Below are 13,068 nucleotides of genomic sequence, written 5' to 3' on the forward strand. Positions count from 1 at the left end.
CAGTATGGGATAACCATTCAATATTAAAACAAGGCTACCTGTAGTCACAGACCAATCTCTGTATCATTCAATAAGGACAGTTACATGTATGTAGAAGTCAAAATAATGCAAACATTAAGTTACCGGTAACTAAGTATACACTGTATGGTTGTGAAGTTTTTTTCCAGAGCTAAAATTATTCATACATTCACTTGGCTACATTGCTCAATAAAAGGGCATTCAATTAATCAAAACATGTAGTTTACTTTATTTACATTCACATGCCATGTAAAAACAAAGCTTGTTGCATCAACAAGGCTCATATGGTAACTGTTTTAAATAAAACTTGTTTACAAGTACAAAGAATGAGTTTCTTTCTCTTAGTCTGTAGTGAGGTTGTTATCAGTCTGTTATTTTGATTGTGATCAGCAACTACCTTCTCAAGACATCAAAGGGGAGTCCAGTAAATGGGTGTTGCAAATAAAGCAACCCATCTACAAATTTAATATTTTTTGCTATGATACACAGTCAAACTCACACAACTATAAGCAAGGCAAATATATAAAAACAGTTAGGAGAATTTGCATCTTAAGCTCTGGGCTTAGGAGATGAAAACAAAAATTGTATGAAAGCAGTAGGAACCACATTTTCAACAAATGTGTACAGTCTATGAGATTCTGTCCACCACATTCTTCAGTGCGTGACTGTTAATAGCTAGTTTCCAAATCATGCTTGTAGCTCTCCAAGGTATATTTTCTTGTCACTTCCACATGACATTACTGCAACAGAAAAACGGATTTCAGTAAAACTTGGCTGGTTATGATTCTTCATTTTATGGTACAAGCCGTAACAGTTTATTAGCCTCTGGTGGCAGGTCTTCTTGTGTATTCTTGTTACTTGAGTACGCTCAGAAGCTGGAATGTTCATATCACTATGCTGAAAGTTTTTGCAAAATCCCTTCCAGCTTAATTGCAAGTCAATAATGTTTTCCTCAATTCCTTCTAATGATAGCCCCCTCCTCCCAAAAAGGAATGAAGTCACCAAAAAAACAATAGATTTTGAACAAAATTTGAATACATTGTACATTGTCTGAAGACAAGTCACAAGATAGTCACTCAATTTTCAGGAAATAAGTGTTATTAACATAATCTATGATAAAACACAACAACAATAAATAAATTATTTAACAAACGAACTAAACGGCGTGGTAGATTTTACTTACAAATTAATTCATTAGGATGAAAGTCAACATCATTTACTGATCCATCATGCCCAGGAAGCTTATAGAGAATTCTTCTAGAATTTGTATCCCAAACATAGACAAATCTAAAGGAAAAACAAATTTGACTGTAATTTTAAGTACATGTAGCATGTTTAATTGCATGCTTATTACAATAAGAATTAATTCCAAGTAAATGCATTCAACCCCTCCTCCAGTTCTAGAAGTCACACTATACACATTTTTGTCTAGTTCAGTTTCTGCTCATAAATGTATAACTAATGTAGTTTACCTGTCAGCTGATCCAGATGATATCATGAGCCCATCAGGAGACCATGAGCACTTGATCAAATTCTGCGAACCAAAAGAGAATTTATGATGCATTTTTAATTTGAACCCTCCTCAACCACACAATTCACTCTCAAAACCTCATGGCTACAGTGTGTACATATGTACCTAATATTATTATACCTAATTTTATAAGGGTGAAGCCATTGCAAGTGTGGGTCTTGTGATCCCAAGAGCTATCCATGCTGACTTCAGCATTGGCCTGTCACACAATCTTCCTCTCCTATGTGAGCTCATCACACAATCCTCCTCCCCCACATGGGGAAAAAGATTACATGACAAGGAAGATTGTGTGACGAGCCTACAGAGTATCTGAATAGGAGGCCACATTAGTCCCTGGTAGCTATATAGGGCTCAGTCATGTCGGGGTTTTTTCACTTCATGTTAGGTTAAATTCCGAATCACCTGTAACTGCATTCATGAGTGGACCCTCACCCACCTGCCCCACCCCCCAGCTCCCCCTTCCTGCAATGAATTTCTAGATGCATAAAGAGAACCAAAATAATGACAAAAGTCATTTAATACATACAGAACATTTCTAATCAGTAATTTTGTCAAATAATAGGTTTACATTAATTAATGTTTAAGTACCTTTTCAAAGTTATGCTGAGCCCCAGTGAAGACTTTCAAACATCTTTCCAGAGGAGCAAATGGACGAATGTCCCACATGCGAACTGAATTGAACAACAAACAACCCAAGATTCTTTTTATTAATTAACATCTCTATTGCTTACAGTTCCGTATCTTTTGTCAAAGTCATTCAACATGCCCACTGCATGATGACCAAGAATAAAAGGGAAGTGGTGAGACAAACATATATCATCACATACTTCATGTACAAAGCATGAAGTATGTGAACCTGTATACTACATGTAGGCGAGTTTTCATTAATATTGGAATCCACTGCAAGTTACCAACCTGTGTTATCCATAGCATTGGAGAGAATAAAAGAACCATCAGGACTTAGTCGAAGACCAGTGACAGTGTCGGTGTGACCAGACATCTTGTATAACACATCATTTTTCCTAAGATCCCATACCTGGTAAAAAGTTGAAATGATTTAAAATCAAAGAATACCGAGTGTGATCATTATGGTGTACATGTGTCTATAGACAACCAATACAGGATAATCACTGAAATCAAAATTCATTACTAGACAAACCTTTCTATTTGCTACATGTATGTTTACGTGTGCACACTGACTTGACTTAAAAGAGCTAAATGTACGTCACAGATTGTGCATATTGAAAAGTTTAGCCTAAAATTTTCAACTTTGTCATTTGTAATCCATGTTAATCTTCTCCATCCGTAACCATCCTTGTTCCTTTATGGTTTAATCTTCTCTCTTTTAATCAGTGTTTTATACTATCTTTAGTTGGTAAACTACACTATTTTCAGCTTTTCTTCAATTTAAGGTACCGGTAATTTTGTATCTGGCCAAAATAACTCCAAATACTGTGACTGAGCAGCCTCCTTTTAAAAGCTGAACTACATCCCATTTCCTAATTCACAGAGCTGGACAGCTTTGATTAATATTATTTTTCTATCTGAACCTTGGGATATTTGGAACAGACTAGTTACTGTACAATTCTAAGTTTGTTGTTGCAGTTGTTCTCCTGAATGTCAAATTATGAGTCACTTACCTTTATTTCATTGTCTATTCCACCAGAAAGAACTTGATCACTAGTGTCATTAAATGAAACCGCAGTTACCTGTAGATGGCCACAAATGAACAAACAGAAAAAGAAAGTCATGATTAACTTTTTAACAAAACTAACAGCTGCATAATTATCATAGTATAATATTGTATAGATCATAACATGGAAAGCATCCTTATCAAATCCTTTAGAGAAATTTTCCTTGTTTAAATTCAATATCAACTTATCACACATCAGACCAGGACTGATACATAATTAATTTAGTTACATGTATGTGTATATTTGCATGGTTGTGGCACACTGATGTAACCAGAAACTAACTAAAGGCAGGCCACTCACTTGATAAATGTTCTGGAATGTTTGTGCACATCCTCTTTTTCTTGTATCCCACAACTGCAAACAAGAGCACAAACTGAAGATTTCATTGCAGTGTGTGACCCTTGGTTTGACACAAAAAAGATAGCATTTAAGGGGCCATTTTAAAAGGTCTAAAGATTGTTCAGTTGGAAAAACATTTGTCAAATCTAGCATGCACTCATATTGGGTTATTTACCAATGGATGTAATTATGGGAATGGCCAATTGAAATCCAAATGTCACCTGGCAGATGACAATTAAAAAAGGGAATTGAGAAACATCAAGTTTCTTGGGAAAACAAGCGTCACTGTTTCCCTCGGACCAGTAATTAAGTTTATACACACGAGTTAGTGGAACTCCACCATATGGCCACCCCATTACCACCGCCACTGCATTTTTACGCCCACTGTATTTTTGCCCAACAAAAGCTTAGTCAGTTCTTTTCTTATTTTAAGGTCACTCCACTGAAATAGAACCTGCACTGAGATTTTTGTGAAATTTTGCCTACTGATTGTTTATATCATAGGAACTTAAATTTTGAAATAAAAATGACGGGTCCCCTTGTTCGTTTAGGAGCAAGAGCACCTTGTTTAAACCCAATAAATCCTTATAATAGCACCATGATTGTAGTCACAATTGCTTGCTAAATTCACATTTCCAACGATTGTTTTTTGTTCTACTCTGAGAATTGGCCCATATTTATTTTCCACAGAGAAATTTATTACTCAATTCAAAACAACAGAAAAAAAATGATAGGTCACCATACTCATTTGCGAGAAAATGACGATTTACCTCTATGGCAAGGTCCAGCTGTAAAGAAAAAGCCTCCATTTTTTAATGTGCGTGCGCTAATCACACGTGAAATTAGACGCAGTAGGGATGTGCAATGCAATACTGCCACCCTGTGAAAATGGCCAGATTAACAGGGTTCAACCCCTTCAATATGACCACCCTATTAGTATGGCCAGATTAACAGGGTTCTACTGTATTTTGCCGAACATTCTTTAGAATTCATACTCTGCGACTGTGATTTATGTTGTTCTACAATAATATTTCACAGTTGTTAGCAATTTGTTTCTCAGATGCCACCCACCTTTACAGTACAGTCATCAGCTCCACTCACAATGTACTGTGGACCTCTTCTTGAAGGAAAACAACTGTTTACGAATGAACTGTGGCCTTTTAACTTTTTGATTCTTGTTCCTGTTTCATATTCCCAGATACCCAGTGTCTTGTCTGTGGATGCTGTAAACATGGTACTGTAAACCACAACAAAGCATATGGCTGGACAGATTGTCATTGAGTACTGCAGGAATTATTTCACACCAGGAATGACAATGTCAAGTACCACAACATTCTGATTTGAAGGTCTCAGAAGAGTGGTTTTCAATTCAGTGTCGAAAGTAATTATAAGACAGTTACTTTGGTTTTGGTTTTGGCTCTGGTTTTACGACAGTTTGAGAATGGCTGAGTAGTCTGATTGGCAAGTACAGCGTCTGCTGTAATTGGTTTTATGACACTCAATTGAAAACAGCTCTAAGCCCCCACTTTTGACATAAGACCTCAAATTTCAGGCCACAAATGTCCTCTGATTTCAAGCCCCCTCCCATCCCAAGTACATGCACAATATAAACTTGTGGATTGCACTGCTGTAGTCCTCTAAAGGAGAATTCATAAGCTCTAGCTAGACCAGAAGGAGGATACTGGGTTTAAATCGCTGAGAGGATTATTCCTCACCTTCCGTCCAAAGAGAAATGTATTTCCATGACAGCCCCAGTATGACCTTTAAGGACGGCAAAATTCTCACATTCTCCATACACATTCCAAAGATCTGAAAGGTACAAAATTCAATATAAAAATACACATGGTCAATAGTGTAATTTACAATAAATTATTATTAGGGGATCAGTATTGGTCAACCACAAAAACCGATAACTAGTATAAGGTGCGAGCTAGAATGACAGGGCAGCTGGCCACTCTTTACAACATTTAATGGTACATCTGGAAACTCTGAAAGGGCAAGTTTCCCAACACTGCAGTCTGCAGTCCACAGTTCATAAGGTCAAGTCTGTACGAGCCAAGTGTCCCATCAGGCTTATTCTTATCCCAGTTTCAGTAGCATGAAGTGACTAGGAGTATTTCTAATCCCCCCTGGATAGGATGCTAGTCTATCACAGGGTTACCCCAGCATTGAGCTCACCGATACCAAAATGTACACCTGGGTGGAGAGAGGCACTGTGAGAGTAAAGTGTTTTGTGCAAGAACACAATGCTCCCGGCCAGGACTCGAGCCCAGACCATTCAATCCAAACTTGAGCATTACTAGCCATGAGGCCACCGCACCTCCCGCGACAATTGATAAGGCAGAGAGTTATTATTATGATAACACAAATGTATTATTTGCATATCTGTTGCAACTTACAAATAAGTCGATCAAATCCTGCAGAAGCCAGTGTGTCTCCAGCAGGGTGAAATCTTGCAGTAAAAATCTCTCCCTAAATGTGGAATAAAACAATAAATTGATACGTGATCATAGGTCTTGTCAGAGTTTAATAATCTATATATTAAGCTTAACCATTGAGTAATATGACTTTTGTTACTCTTAGTACCATGTAGTCCTGTTATACCTGTCAACTCTCATTCCTTCAGCATTTCTCACAGACACTTCACAGTGTATGGAGGTCTACAATGTTGATCTCATACCTACTCATCCCTACAGACATTTTAACTCAACCCCGGCTGAAGAAATTTGAAAAAAAAAACCAAAAAAACCCCGTAAACTTGAACCAATAGAAGAAAAGAAAAGTTTTACTAAGTCATTGTGCACTTCTCCCAATTCTCAAATTTTCATGGGAAAAGTGCTAACAATAGCATTTTTTTTTGGGCAAAACACATCATTCTTAAAACTAGGACCAGGAAATGCTCAAAACGTCTGCTGAAATCTTCCAAGTGTCCTCAATAATCTTCAAAAGTCTTCTGATATGTTTGGGTCCTCCTTAAAAAACTCGGTACTCCCAAGATGAAAATGATAAATCTTACAATACACATTTGGGATCGCAAAAAGTTGTCCCACAGCATGGGTAGTTAGTGTACAAAGATACACAAACCAAAATCAGCTAAAATATAGGTTAACAGTACATGGATATATGAACACAGTGTGACTAGAAAATAACCAGAAGTGTAGCAGCTCTCTAAGCTGCTATTGTTTTATTACTGTAGCAGCTGTTATTGTTTTGGGGCTAGTGCCACTGTTTCTGTTGTTTGTTCTACTGTCCGCTCAAAGAATATCAGGTGAGACCTTATGAGAGCTGCTCTCCAACCCTAAACAACCAGCGAGGCTTGAACACGAATTGAAATAAGTTATTTTAGGACGATTAAAAGGTAAAATAATGTCTTAAATATATGAAGGAATGGTTATAAGGGTTTCGAGATACATGTAAGCTTAAAAGATACAAGATGCAATCACACACGCATGATTTGTGAACCACAAGCTTTCGAACTGTACTACTTTCTTCAGTTCTGTCTAATATAATTGAATGAATGGAAATCAAAACATACAAACCTCGTGTCCACTGAGCAGCATGATAGGGGCCTCAAGGCTAGAGGTTCTTTGAGGAAGCTGGCATGACAATTATCGGCAAAAGATAAATTTAATCACTGGTCAATAACGACCGACAGGGCGAGCACGTGTAATAAACAATTCCAACATCAAAATCAGCCAAAGAAGCTAAATATATCTGTACATACCGCTTGTATGGTTCCTCCTTGGTTTGCTAAAGCTACTTCATGCTGCTTCGGTTTTTTCACAGGAACAAGAGCTCCGCTATTCTCACTGACGAATTTTCGCTTGGTCGCCATTTTGACAAAGGTCGCTTGGTGCGAGGAAACTCGCGGGCTCAATGAAAGAAAGAAGCTGCGTTGTGTAAGAACAATTGAAATGAGCCCATACTCCAAATAACAAAAAATTGCGGGCTCAAGCATACTCTTCCGCGACTCCCGCAATTTTTGACAATCTTGTCAGCGGTTGATAACAACAATTTTCAAGATGGCGACGTGTTGACAAGATTTGGCACCTGGTTACGAGTTTTATGGAGGATTATACGACTGATTATATCGACGGTAAGTGCCTCAACGTAGCTTCAGAGAAGAAAACTAAAAATTCTTTCTCATGTTGGTTTTTTTGCCTCAATTGTGTAGCTTTTCGTGACACGGGTTCACCAACAAAACTTGCTGAATGTCCGTCGTGTGGAAGAACGTTCAATCTAACTGTACTGGTAGGTGCTGATAACGTAAAAAAACCGTAGTTGTAGTTACGCATGATGATATTAAAAGCTAAACATTTTGTTGTGACTCACTAACGAAATTATAAAATGACACGCTTCGGTTAAAATACTGTAACTTTCTTCGGCAATAATTCAAAGCTGCGTCCATACATGGCCAGTTGTAAATGAGATGTTTTTGTGAACTTAGTTACGTTTATTTCAGTTATATTAAGCAATGTTTGATGCGAAATTGATTCCTGAATTTTCGTTTTCAGTTTATTTTGTTTTCCCGCACGATCTTCAATTCTGTATTGAAAGTGTTGATAGAAGTCATTTGCAGAGTGGCTGTGATCCTCTCAGGTCTTTTTAATCCAACAGTTGGGGCTGATGGATTTAACTGTTCTCACGTTGTTAAGCTGCTCTATTTCGTAGAGCTCACTCATAAATCCTGACCTGAATACACTTGTATAACTTTGAATATCAATGCACTGGTTTGCAAGATACCAATAAGGATTTTTAGACAGGTAAATAGGTATGGACATCACCACACCATCAGACATGCTCCACTAATTTGCTGGGTCAGGTAGGTGGCATTTTGTCGGATTTTTAAAAGAGGACCCCTCTCTTATCTGGAACTTGATTGATTTCTGTAGATTTTTCGGTTTATTTTACTCAATTTCAAAAAATTTTATGCAAAAAAAAAATCTGTTAGAAATATTACACAAAACTATGATATTTGGTCTCTATAGTTTCTGGTAAAATGAAATTGTTATTAACTGCCAGCTATCGTGAACCTTCAGAACATCAAAAGGAGTTGAAACTGGGAGTGGGCATATATTTGATTGATGCCATTGCTTTCATAGGAGCGCCATGGAAAAGTTTGTCAAGGACTGAAGAAGAGGAAGCCATTTGATTCATCTAAACAGAGAACCGCTGAACTTCCCAAAGATGTTGTGAAGAAACCGATAAAAGCTCAATCTGAGTTAGCTTCAGGAAAAAAGGTAACATCTGATGACTCCATGTGGTAAATTATCTGTTTACCAGGGAGGTGAAGAGAATTGACAAAACCACCACCCTGGGATTGGTACTCTGTAAATCCTTGAGTAGGGGTGTGCCGCTGGAACACTGAAACCCTCACCCGATACTAGACCATCTGCTTGATTTTATAATGCTATTCTAGACTAGCCACTCAAATCCCCTACCCAACCCCAGACTAGCTATTCTCAATACAAAAACTTTATCACTAGAGTGGTCCACCTTACACTAACAAAACCAGTATTTTGCAAAGCCGCTTCTAAGTTTCAATTTCTAATTTAGAACCCTGGGTAAAGAACCCCGTTTTAGACTAAATTGTTAATACACTGGTCACTTTTGCGGTAAGTTATACCCTGTCCTAGACCAAATCTGTCTGATTTCTATACCCTTTCCCAGACGAAACTGCCTGAAAACAATACCCTTCACAGCGGCACATACCCATATAGCTTGTATATGGGAGTACCCCCTCCCCCCCGGGCCAGCCAGTAACTTTTGTTGCTGACTGGTGTTATGGTACGTTTTGATAGCACATTCATGTAGTTGTGGGGTGCTTTTTTCTGTTGACGTTCTGTGGTTTCTGAACAAGTTGATGCTTTGGAAAACAGCTGAAAGCCCTCAGCTTTAGGGCAGTTTTCAACAGAGCAATACAACTTATTAGATTTGAGTATGGCTAGGATAAAAAATCCTCGCCATTGTGGAGAGGTGGCCTGAATATAAAGCAATGGGAGTTAAATTAATGGGCATTCAATAATTGTCTTTAATCTCTAACAAACATATTATTCTCATGGTGAATGACAAATTATTATTTTCTTCCCCAGTCAAACTGGAGGGCTAAACATGAAGAGTTTATCTCTAATCTCAGGGCGGCAAGGGGTGTGACAGCAGCTCAGAAAACAGGTGGTCCTCTCCCACCCCCTCCTCCACCTGCCGCCAATCCAGATTATGTACAGTGTCCTCATTGCAGTCGGCGATTCAATGAACATGCAGCAGAGAGACACATACCCTTTTGTAAAGAACAAAAGAGTCGCCTTGCAAATGCATCATCAGCAAAATCAGAAAGTCTGGCAAAGCGAAAACAGGTAATATGCAACTTAACGTATATCAGTAATTAATATGCAGTACAGATGAAAATGAAAGCACTCAGTGAGGAACATTCTGTTTCTCAGTCTGCTATCGTGTTAAATTATGATGTCTTCAAACTTGCTGTAAGGCCAGTGTGTTAAGATGTTTTCCCTCCATTTCTTGTCAGCAGTATAAACCACCTCTTCCTGGAAAGAAAAGTTCCACAGGATCTGCGACACCCATATCATCAGCAACAAGAGCCAGGCAAGCTTCTTTGAAAGCAACAGCAGAACTGGACTATTCATCACCTGGTCAAGGTACTGGTAGCCTCAGGAGACTTATGATTGACCTGTCACTGTGTTCACATAATTTTTATGTTATATCTCACTTTATTGCATTGCTAGTAACTAATGAATTACCTGCACCAGGTTACAGCAGACAGCCACTTGCATCTCCAAGCTCAAGAAGAAAACAGGTACCTCATGCAAGCCCTGGGTCAACACGGAAAATACATGCCTCACCTTCCCAGCAGAGAAATAGAGAAGTGAATGGAACTACAGGTTTGTAAAGTAAATCATAGTTTTGTTTAATGCTCACTATATGATTGTATCGATTTGGTGCCTTGAGGTGATCTTGGGCAAGGTAATTTACTGTCTTCTTACCCAGGGTATGAGCGTGTATTCCATTTAGATGATCTGCATCAGGATCAATGACAAAAGATCAGCTGACTATGGTACATCAGAGGATCTGATGAATGCACTTTTGATTAGAATTTGTACTTCTATGTTCTTTTGATGGACTATTGTCTGAGAATCAATCTTGCATCATTGATCCTGATCTGGTCTGTCCCAAAGAAATGCACTCTGAGTGGATAGTGCTAGATTGTCAGGGTAACCTGACAGATGTGCTGTAGGGGTTTCATTCAGGGCCAGGCACCAAGAAAATTGACTGGCTGTGAGGAAGATTTTGCCCACTTGGTTTTACCATCTAGAGGGAACTTTTTCTTATAAAGGAGTTCAGTGCAAAAATTTTTGCCTGTCTGTGAAAACCAGTTGCCTTCCTGCTGAAAACGTTTGTGAAATCCAGGTGTGCTGTGAATTTTTGACTTGCATCCCATCTTCAGTGTGGCTAGATCATGCTATGGAAACTAGAGTTGAATGCCAGCATGGATAAGCTGTCTGGGACCCCTGAAGCATCGGTTTGGTATGGTCTTTACCTACTGTAGTATTGTTTACTTGTCTTGTCTTCTTGTCTTATCTTCTTGGAGACGACGTGGCTTGGTAGTTAGTGTGCTAGATTTGTAATCCATAGGTTCCTGGTTCAAATCGTCCTCCCTGCTACTAGTCTGATTTGTATTTGGCAGTCCCAAATAACAAGTAATAAGTGTTCACTTCTATTTATGTAATAAATTATTATTTGTTTCTTGATTTATGTTGTCCCCAATTAGCACAGCAGTTCTAATTATTATACCATGACACTTAATAATTAAAAGTGGTTTTTTTGCAGCAAAATTTTCAGGTAGAGCAAGAAGCAATGAAAAGCTGACATCAAATTTCTTTGATTCGGATGAGGAAGCTTCACCTAATACACAAACAAGAGAAGCCCGATATGGTCGCCGATCCAGCCAATCAAATGGAAATACAGATATCCCTGGGGGTAGAGGAGGGTCAGGATCAAGGTACTCACGCCCTTCGTCAGACTACTCAGATGTGTCTGACAGAATCTCATCATCATCATCATCAGGCCGTAAAAACAGGTATCTAACAAAAGAAACTTGAATGCATGCCTTAATTTTATCATATTTTATTTTTGTCATATCTTTTATGTTTAAGTAGCATTGTTTTGTATGGCTTTTATGTTTTTATAATATTTTTCACAGGGCCATTCTGAAAACCACTTTATGTGAGATCGCCCCCTGTATAAATTTCATTATCATTATCATTATTATTATTATTTATGAAATCTCTATGTCTGCGAGGAAGACTGGTAGTTTAAAATATTTTTTTGGGTCAGTGAAGAGATAGAAAACTTCAGTCATTTGAATAATTTTATATGCTGGAACTCTGTATTTTTACCCAAATCAATTTCACTGACTGACGAATACTCATATCATTGCCAGACATATTGCAGTGCGAGACCCAAGCCCGACGCTGTTTGATGATTTTGGTATGGACAGTCACAGCCCTTCACCTACACTTGACCACACACCAGTCTCCTCAAGAGGGAGAACACACAAGACCGCTGCTCAATTTGGTTCTGGTCGTCAAAGAGAAGGCAGTGCAGGAAAAAAGCTGTCAAAATTCTGTCACGAGTGTGGTACTAAATACCCTGTGGAAAATGCCAAGTTTTGCTGTGAATGTGGAATGAAGAGACTTTATGTTGAGCTTACATAGAGCATCAATCAGTGTTCATCTCAAAATTGACACCACAGGGTTCCCAAAATTAGAGCTTTTACACAAGTGACAAAGTAGACACCACAAGTTGTACAATTATTGCCTCTCAGTGAAATGTTGAGAAGAGTTTTAGTCTGCTAATCAGAAGAGACCTCTTCTTTCAGAAGATACTCCTCCCTCCCTCCCTCCCAATCCTCTCCTCTCTACAAAGTTTCAGTTGGACAGAAGTTGAAATAAAAATTGTTTGGCTCCAGAAAATAGCCATACAACTCCATGGAAGGTCATTAAAAGTCCCCAATTCTTGTTCGTATCTTTGAAACTAAATTGGAATTTCAGGATGGGTTAGGGGTGGAGTCCAACCAAACCAAAATCTTCAATGGGGTTACAAAATTTTATGGAACAACACTAAAATGAGATATTTGAATGATTTACTGTAAGTTTCTCTTGGCTTGCAGCCTGGAAACTCTCATTGTAGTTAACTGACCTAGTGGCATTATTTATTAAAAGTTGTAAACTAGGTTTTAGATGCAGCCATGGAAGAACATCTTTCTGTTTGACAATATTTTTATTCTCGGTATTGGACTGGAACTAGCTTGCAATGGAGGCTTGTGCGGGGAAATATCATTAAATAGGGAGATTTTTTTTTCAATTAAAAAGGATAAATGTTATTTGCATTTGAAAATACTCCCTGCATTAGCCTCAGTTGCAAGCCAGTGCTAGTCCAATACCGAGAATACAAATATGGTCTATTAAATCA

The 13,068-nt window shown here is 38.2% G+C and overlaps 2 protein-coding genes across 4 annotated transcripts; one reads left to right on the forward strand and one right to left on the reverse strand.

Moving 5' to 3' along the window:
- Positions 1–229: 229 nt before the first annotated feature.
- Positions 230–7,540, reverse strand: LOC145496213 (U5 small nuclear ribonucleoprotein 40 kDa protein-like). The gene is made up of 12 exons (XM_081475889.1): positions 7,307–7,540; positions 7,122–7,178; positions 5,982–6,054; positions 5,298–5,391; positions 4,654–4,819; positions 3,544–3,597; positions 3,190–3,258; positions 2,465–2,585; positions 2,138–2,220; positions 1,491–1,552; positions 1,202–1,305; positions 230–758 (listed from the first exon to the last, which is right to left on the reverse strand). The coding sequence occupies exons 1-12, from the start codon at positions 7,538–7,540 to the stop codon at positions 706–708; spliced, it is 1,170 nt and encodes a 389-aa protein (XP_081332015.1). The 3' UTR covers positions 230–705.
- A 38-nt stretch (positions 7,541–7,578) lies between these two features.
- LOC145496208 (uncharacterized) lies at positions 7,579–12,829 on the forward strand. 3 transcript variants are annotated; one of them, XR_014050528.1, is made up of 9 exons: positions 7,579–7,678; positions 7,757–7,833; positions 8,685–8,822; positions 9,675–9,935; positions 10,106–10,235; positions 10,347–10,478; positions 11,425–11,674; positions 12,038–12,527; positions 12,592–12,829. XR_014050528.1 is itself a non-coding variant. In XM_081475876.1 (8 exons), the coding sequence occupies exons 1-8, from the start codon at positions 7,648–7,650 to the stop codon at positions 12,309–12,311; spliced, it is 1,293 nt and encodes a 430-aa protein (XP_081332002.1). In that variant the 5' UTR covers positions 7,579–7,647; the 3' UTR covers positions 12,312–12,829. The 3 variants fall into 3 exon arrangements, 1 of the variants encoding a protein (XP_081332002.1); XR_014050529.1 differs by having other exon boundaries at positions 10,109–10,235; XM_081475876.1 differs by having other exon boundaries at positions 12,038–12,829.
- Positions 12,830–13,068: the final 239 nt, after the last annotated feature.

The sequence above is a fragment of the Orbicella franksi genome, chromosome 8 (genome assembly GCF_964199315.1).
Source record: "Orbicella franksi chromosome 8, jaOrbFran1.1, whole genome shotgun sequence".
Lineage (NCBI taxonomy): Eukaryota > Metazoa > Cnidaria > Anthozoa > Scleractinia > Merulinidae > Orbicella > Orbicella franksi.